This window comes from Setaria italica, chromosome III (assembly GCF_000263155.2).
Source record: "Setaria italica strain Yugu1 chromosome III, Setaria_italica_v2.0, whole genome shotgun sequence".
Classification (NCBI taxonomy): domain Eukaryota; kingdom Viridiplantae; phylum Streptophyta; class Magnoliopsida; order Poales; family Poaceae; genus Setaria; species Setaria italica.
In genome coordinates, this window is record NC_028452.1 from 48,098,444 (window position 1) to 48,106,851 (window position 8,408).

The 8,408-nt window shown below is 42.4% G+C and overlaps 2 protein-coding genes across 2 annotated transcripts in view; both read left to right on the forward strand.

The window, feature by feature from the left end:
- Positions 1–403: 403 nt before the first annotated feature.
- On the forward strand, positions 404–4,411 carry LOC101760533 (ankyrin repeat and SOCS box protein 9-like). The gene is given in 12 exon segments (XM_022825320.1): positions 404–476; positions 766–949; positions 1,006–1,124; positions 1,209–1,348; positions 1,550–1,639; positions 1,811–1,835; positions 1,908–1,939; positions 2,509–2,661; positions 2,813–2,914; positions 3,874–4,044; positions 4,130–4,209; positions 4,366–4,411. Coding segments are annotated over 12 exon segments (1,215 nt in total).
- Positions 4,412–7,636: 3,225 nt separating this feature from the next.
- Positions 7,637–8,408, forward strand: part of LOC101760950 (ankyrin repeat and protein kinase domain-containing protein 1) — a 5,480-nt gene continuing 4,708 nt past the window's right edge. The window contains exon 1 of the mRNA XM_022825321.1: positions 7,637–7,652. Coding sequence (XP_022681056.1) covers positions 7,637–7,652 — 16 coding nt within the window. The remainder of the gene's footprint in view (positions 7,653–8,408) is intronic.

The window sequence follows — 8,408 nt, forward strand, 5'->3', positions numbered from 1 at the left end:
TAAATCCTATGATGAATTAATTTACTTAAAGAAAATGAAATTAAATGCCTAAAAATTAAATGACACCTTAATTTGAGCAAATTTTAATTAATTTAAATTATTCAAAATTTTGGGTGTTACACGCTGTTTCTATGCCCTTGAAATTCGACTCATGTTTGCTTCAAATTTGCTCGCTGAACGTTTGAGTACAAAATGCCAGTGAAGTGGAAGCATTGTAACAAGGCCCATGGAACTCCCGGGCCCATCAAGCCGGAGGCCCGGCGTCCCGTACTCCCCGTACGCGCCTCCGCCCGCTCGCGTTTCCCGCCATTAAACGCCGCCGCCCGCTTTCCTCCTCTTAGTCCGCTTCGATCCATTCCCCGAAAGCCCAGAACCCTAACCCCCGCTCCCCGCCGCCGTCGCGATGGCCTCCAGGACCTCGGACTCCGGCGTCGCGCTCCAGGCCGCCATCGACGGCAACGTCCGCCTCCTTAAGAGTAACCGCCCCCCACATCTCTCTCTCTCTCTCTCTCTCTCTCTCTGGATGAACCGTTGCGTCTCCCATTTGGTTTGGACAGCGGCGCCAAGCTTTGATTCGGCATTATTTTCCTTGGATTTGTTCAGTAGTTTAGATAGATATATGCCCGCTTCGAGACTAATCGGCCCACTAGGTTTTGTCCTGCATTTAATCCCACCGATTATCGATCGTGCTTTTCGATTTTTACTGTTGTTTTCCGAGTTAAAAAACATGATCTTGAATGTTGCGATTTCAATTTCTCTTGGTAGAGATGGCGAGCAAGGTGAATCTGCAGGAAGCCAAGGACGCCAAGGGGCGGAACGCGCACTTCGCCGCGGCGAAGGGACATCTGGAGGTCTGCAGGTTCCTCGTGGAGGAATCGGGGTTCGATGTCAACTCCACCACCCCACATGGTGCGTCCGACTACCTGAGAGAGAATGAGATTCTTCCCATGTAGGAAGTGCCAGAGCGCTATCAGTGAGATTCTTTCCTTGTAGGCCGGTTGCCAGTCCACTCTGCTGCTGCCATGGGGATGAGAGTGTCCTGAGGTACCTTCTCGACCACGGTGGTGACCCAGCGGTGCCGGACTGCAGGCGCTCCGTGCCACTGCACGATGCGGTTGAGGAAGGTGCGTTCCTCAATTTTAGGGAGGGCTTAGAAAACATCACTTGTATGTCCTGAGGTACCTTTTTGTGTGTCGTTGTGCATCTAGGACATTGCGAGGTTGTGAGACTGCTGCTGTCCAAGGGTGTTGATGTGGACCCAATCAATTATGTTGGGACACCACTGCACTTGGCTGCCTCCAAGGACCAGGATCTGGCTGTGAAGATCCTGCTGGAGCATGGTGCTGATGTAAGTTGTTAGTTTCATCGGTTCCATGTTACGCAGGTGCTTATGAATTGGAATTGCATCTTTGGCAAAATTTGTTTCGCTTGATTGTGAAATTGTTTGTGTTTAGGAGGTGCAGCAGAATAATTGGTGGTCTCATTTTTTTCTACATTAATTTCTATGATCTGACTAGCTATCAAAACTGTGATCCATTTCTCGTTGCAGCCCAACAGAGTTGTCAATCATGTCTTTTCACCACTCTTCATGGCGGCATGCTGTGGGCAATCCTTAAAATGCACAAAGCTACTGGCTGAGGTCAAGTTATTTCTTAACCTAATTCGATTTGTCCTTTTTGTTCAAAGAAATTTGTTTAGAGTAGAATCCGAGCTAACTAAATAGCCTTGCTATTTCCATTGAATGTCATCATGATTCCACTTGGCTGCTCTCTCTAGAGCTACCTAAAACTTTGTATTGCCAATTTTATAGACTGGTGCTGATGTGAATTTTACATGTCCCTGGGGACCAATCATTTTAATGGAGGCAGTTGATGATGGCTTAACTGAAATTGTCAAGTTCTTGTTAGAGTCTGGAGCTGACCCTAACATTGCCAATGAGGTAATTATTGCTCTCCTTGCCTCTGCTGTTTATTTAGTTCATACTTTTGAGGGTTAGAATCTCATGGCTTCTTTCATATCAGACGAGGTTCTGATATAAAACTAGGGTTTTGTTGAGTGCATTTTACGGAATTTAGATTGTTCATATGTCAAACTAGTTCGGTACTGCAGGTCCATATTCAAGTTTATTGTTTGAATTTGCTTCAGACTGCAGTGATTTGGTCAAACATCCAGTGATTCAGCTCTAGTGATAAGTTTTCTGTCTGCATTCTGCAATTATGAATTTTTTTTATAATTCATTTAGATCAGGTTCTGCATCTCAGAGTCAATTCCACTGTTGATGTATTAGTCTAGACACACCTATGATTTCTTTCGATTGATGATCACTAACTAGAGGTAATTTTCCTAGCTTTCCTTCAAATTATCCTTTTTATTTAATAATATTTGGAACCATTACAGTTTCCTTCAAACACATGAGTTAACTTTGCTGCCCTTCCTCTAATCTTTTATATCTAGATCCGTCACTGCACAGCGGATTGTATTACTGCTATGTTTTTCTTTACAATGCAGGATGGTAAAATCCCAATCATGTGGGCTGGAGGTCATGGGAATCGTGAGCTTGTTGAAATTCTATTTCCTTGGACAAAACCAATTCCATCTATACCAGACTGGAGTGTTGATGGGATACTTAGAGCTATGAAATATCTACATTTGGAGGCTCAGGTATGTAAGTGGTTTCTTATGGGCACTGCACTCTCAGAAAAGAACAGCAGTTCAATTTTGTTAACTGTAACATTTATTATGTTAGGAAACCCCTTGAATGCATGTTTAATGCAATGTTCTTTTGTGTAACTGCACATGCTATTGTGTTTAGGATGCAGCTCTGGTGAGAGAACGGATAGCTGATGCCAAGTCACATGGAAAGGAAGCTTTTGCAAAGGGGGAGTACTTTGCGGCAGTTCACTACTATGGTCTGGTAAGTGCTTGAACCTATACTTGTTTGGGGGGTAATATAATAGTGTAGAATGAGCAGTCTTGAAGTTGTTTTCTGAATGATGGAGGCCAGCAGATTACGTTGACATACCTACAGTCCTTTACATTGGATGGTGGAGCAATTGCACTGCATTCTTACAATTGATGAATATGTTATCCTGGATTACGTCTGTGTGCCTAAATCATATGCTATCTTCTCTTACACTGCATTCACTTTTGGTACTTGTACTTTTGATTTGGTTGGGTTTACTTAATGTGCTGTAAAAGTGGTTATTTCTATCTTCATACTTCAACACCAGTTCAAATAAGGTCCAGTGGCAGTTTTGGCTAATGTGGCATGGATTTACTCCAGATTAATATTTTTTTGTAAAATGCTGAATTCATTTTACTATTAATAAAAATAATAAATGACATTTAAAAAGTGTGAAAAAATGAAATGCTTCTGAATTTTTGAAAGATTAAGCTGCAATAACTCTATGCCATGTTGCTAAAACTGACCTCATGACAGTTTCATACCAGATTTGAACTGTTACTGACATGAATGGTTTTAAAGTATGGATAAACTTACTAGCCATGTGTGCAACGGACCTTCAATATGATAAAATCGAGGTATAAAAACCAAGAGCCAAAGCTCACAAATTTACAATTTTCTACTTGATCAGTAAAACATGTAGAAAGTAAAAACCAAATGAGTACTGCTGTCCACAGAGGATATACTGCATAAACTCTCATGCATACATAATTCAGTTCACAGAAATCCCTGTGTAGAACCAATCAACCACCACCAGTCCACCACCATTATACTCACTCTTATAAGTAAGTAAAAAAAGTGATTTTTTTCACTTAAACTAATGTAAGGGGCCAGTGTTATGCTCCACACAACCAGTTATATCAAACCTAGAAAATCCAAAGAAACCGAATTCTCTCTGATTCTTAATGCAGGCATTGGACAAAGACCCGCTTGATGCTACCTTGTTTGCCAACCTGAGCCTGTGCTGGTTGCGGATGAGCGAAGGGGAGCGAGCTCTGGCAGATGCTCGAAAATGCAAGATGATGCGTCCTGGTTGGTCGAAAGCATGGTACCGTGAGGGCGCGGCACTCAGCTTTCTGATGGTACATTAGGCAGTTATTAGCAGCTGCGGTCAGTTTTGCAACTTACTGTCATACGCTCAACTCCATGGTGTTTCTATGTGCACAGAACTACAAAGGAGCAGTCATTGCGTTCATGCAAGCACAGAAACTTGACCCTACGAGTGATGAGATCAAGAAAGCGTTAAGGTAAATGCTCTTGTACCCTAACACTTGGCACATGCAGTTATTGACATAATTGTGCCCATTGCCCATGGGGACATGGACATCAAAATCTCACTGGTTCCATACATCTTTATGATCCATGGATGGTATCCTTAGGCCTCTGGTTCCTGAAACTTGTAGGGAGGCCATGGAGGCTATGAGGAGCGCTGCTCGGTCAGAACAGTGAAACACTTGACCTTCTATACAGTCATGTTGGCACAAACAATTCTCCACAACACTCTATTGGCAGGGCTTCATATAATATGTGGCCACGACGTACTGCGAGACTAAATGCAGCAGTATGTGGCTAGAATACTGTCCCTTCTGTGATAAACTTTACGATGTTTTGTGGCCGTAAGGTTAGGCCTTAGGCGGGAACCATGCAAATGCACTGGATTGGACTACCATTGTATATAATCTAGATGCCTCCCTGGAAAGGATCCAAGCTGTGATGGCACTGAATTCACGCCATCCAATGGCCTCTGCTATGAACTCTTTTGCTTGTCTCGCCGTTCCATTCGCTAGTCGTCTTTCAGAGGGAAGCAAAGCTTTTTGCTGGGTTCGTGCGTTGTCTTTTGGAGGGTTTGTGTCCACCAGGTCATTTTGCCACCGTGCGAATTTATGGAATCGATCATTGTGAATTTGTGGTGTATACATACTGAATCGAATTTATGGAATCGATCATTGTGAATTTGTGATGTATACATACTGAATCGGTCTGCGTGCTCAACGTGGACCATCCTTTCGTAAAGGAGCTTCCGAATTCCTTTCGGAGGGAGAAGTCCTTTCGTCACTAACGATGATGGCTTGTTTGATTTGTGGCAAACTCCGAGTGCAGGGAAGAAGGAAGCGGTGATGAAGAGCTCTTAGACATATGAGGGGCCCCCTCAGGCAGAACGAAGGCAAACTGACCCATGGGCGACTCGAATGCGTCAGGGCTTGTCTTTGGAGGAAAGAGCGGGGGGCCCACAAAGAGCACCGGGTGAACGTTGAGAGACCATGCTGTTCGCCACGTGGAGCGAAGAAGCCATACGAGGAGCCAGATCGAGAAATCTGTATGAAGATCGTATTTCCTGTTGTACCTTGAAATATTTTTGGAATCCGACTGTTGAGCAATGGTAATTGTAATTGTACTTTGTGACGGTTGATCTCTCTATAAATAGCGGAGCCACTGTAACTGATGGGATGGTTGGTCCAAAGTAAATGAGAGTAAATGTCACTTATTGATGTTCATTGCGCCACATTTATTACACTCAGTTTGACTTAACTTGGAACCGTTAGAAAAAGGTTAGGTTAGCCCCTTGCCTATCTATTCCTCCGGGAGGGAGCCTACCCCTTCGGAGGAAGGATTCTTTGATTGTTGTGACGGAGTCCACTTCGGGATTGTTTTCCACCAACAGGAGAAACAATAGACTTTTGTACAGGTTACAACCACGAGATTAAGGGTCTCTTTGAATGGGAGGAATCTCAAAATGTAGGAATAGGAAAAAAATGGAAATGAAGTTGTATGACATATGCAATCCTATAGGATTCAAGAATGTAGAAAAGTTTGTAATAAAGTGTTTGGGTGCAACATAGGAAAAATAAAGGAATGAGAAGAGAGATAGACACAAAGTAAAGTTTCCAAGAGATTAGATCTCATGTTAGATTTCCTCCAAACTTCATATGGATTGAGCTAGTCCATAGTAATTTTGAAGGTTTGGAAGATAGCCAATCTTTTGTTCCAAAGGGCTATATAGGAAAAATTCCTATAGGTTCAAATCCTACAAAAATCCTTTATGAATCCTATGTTTCAAAGGAGATCTAAGAGGCTCAAATCACTTTGGTAGTTGCTTGTTTATAAAATAAAGAATCCAATACATTAGTTAGAAGAAATTGTATGCGAAGCATTTAAGAGTAACTAAATTAGTCCCTCTATTTCAAATTGTAGGTCGTTTTGGTTTTTCTAGATGCATATATTTTTCTATATATTTAGATATAATATTCATATATCTAGATACATAGTAAAAAATATGTACAATTTATAATGGAGGAAGTAGCTCCACGTGAAGTATTTCTAAGTATATGCAAATAAGTTTTATATATTATATAAATTGATTGTAAGTGTAGGCTACAGCACTCAACGGTTTCGCCTAGAAGCATAATGCTTATATTGCTCACCCATAACCTCCTTTTACATGTTTTAGGATGCTCCTATTTCACTCCAGCTACATCACTTGCCAGCTCATGAATTTACTAGATATGTATGTTGATTGCTAGTGAAGTATTTTTAAGGTACGTACAAATAGGTAAGTTTTAGAGTATATAAATTGATTGTAACAAGATGCATTGATACATGGTCAAAACATTTTGCTTTAATAAACAATAGATGAATGGAATATAAAGAAAGCCTAAATTAAGGAGTTGAAAGATGCAAAACTAGGTCACCGTGCTAAGAAGCCAGAACCAAACAATATAGTTCAAATTTATGAACTATAAATACTTAAGAATTGTCGGGTCGGCTGACCGCGACTGGCTTAGTGTAGCGCTTAATCCTGGAAATACAAAGCTTCTAAAGAAATTAATGGAAAGCCAAATTTATAGTATTTTCAGCTTATTGGGAGAGTTTATAAAAAAAATAGTAATCCGGCAGATCCTTTTACTTTTTTCGCGATAATCATGTTGGGGATCGCCAAAAATATTGGCACCCTCGAACGTCGGCTCGAAGCCCCGATTATAACCCTCGCAGAGTGCATTCCTTAACCCCGCGTCTTTGAAAGCTCCGAGGATAGCGGCGGACGGACGACCCTCGAACCCTCGTATGTTTGTGGCCTATTCCGCGTTCCGAGGGCTACGAGTGTTGGCAAGGTTGAAAGAAATATAATGTGCTGACCCTTGAAGGGTTGGACCTAACGGCAAACGCCAGCTTGTGTGAAGAGGGATGTGACCATGCGAGGGTAACCGTGGAAGGGTTCTATGGAGAAGCAAGGATGAAGCCTCGAAGGTGTGCTAACTCAACCTAAGGGTATGTTCGGATAATCGGCATAAAGTTTAGTCCTTGTCACATCAAATTTCAGATGCTAATTAGAAAGACTAAACATGAGTTAGTTATAAAACTAACTGCATAAGTCCTAGGCTAATTCGCAAAATGAATCTGTTAGGCCTAATTAATTCGTTGTTAGCAAATGGTTACTGTAGCACCACATTGCCAAATCATAGACTAATTAGGCTTAATAGATTCGTCTCGCGAATTAGCCTCTATCTGTGCAATTAGTTTTGTAATTAGCTTATATTTACTCTTAATCAGTATCAAAAATATCTGATATGACAGGGGTTAAAGTTTAGCCCCTGGTATTCAAACAGGTCCTAAGCCTCGCTGGTTCAATTCATCAAGAGGCCAAACTCCTCCAGATGAAGTTCCGAGCTTGCGGGCATGCGGCGGGAGAAACGTGATCACGTGTAGAAGTTCAATTTGTACACGTGTACCCAAATAACTTTTATGTACAATATATTCCAAGAATGCAGTAATTGAGTAAAGGTATTTTCAGAATGTAAAGTAGGCTAAGTCACCGTAAAAGGAAACCCGTGAGGGCTTAACTTTTTCAATTAATAAAGAGTATTCGTTTCCATTCCAACCCTAAAACCAAAGATAAAAAATAATTCGCTTGGAGGAATTTTTTTTATAATTATTCGCTTGGCGGAGTTGTGCTCCGACTGCACAACCTTGCGACGCCAAGACGAACAGGTGTACATACGTCACCCATCCCGTCCCATCGCGGGTACGCTCCTCCCAGGGCCACGTGGCCGCCGCCGTCCCGTCGCGTCCGCTCCTCGCGTTTCCCGCCATTAACGCACCTCCTTTTCCTCTTCCTTGCGAAGCCGCTTCAATCCAACCCAACCCCGCCCCCGCCCGCGCCCGCCCTGTAGTGCAAAGTTAAAGTGTTCGAGTGTCTTCTCAAAAATCAGGGCTCAGAACCCACGATGGCTGACTTTTTTTTTCCCAGTTTGAATCGGCTCGCCCTAGGACGGGAGATGTGACGAGCGGGTGGCGAGCCCGGTGACCTGGCGCGGTGTGTGGTTGGGTAGACTTGGAGGGAAAGTCTTCGGTTGACGTGAAGTATTGATACTATAGCATACAATGGAATGTATTAACATAGAAATTTATTGCTTATGCTTCGAGTTCCCGTTCCATCGACCAACATTTG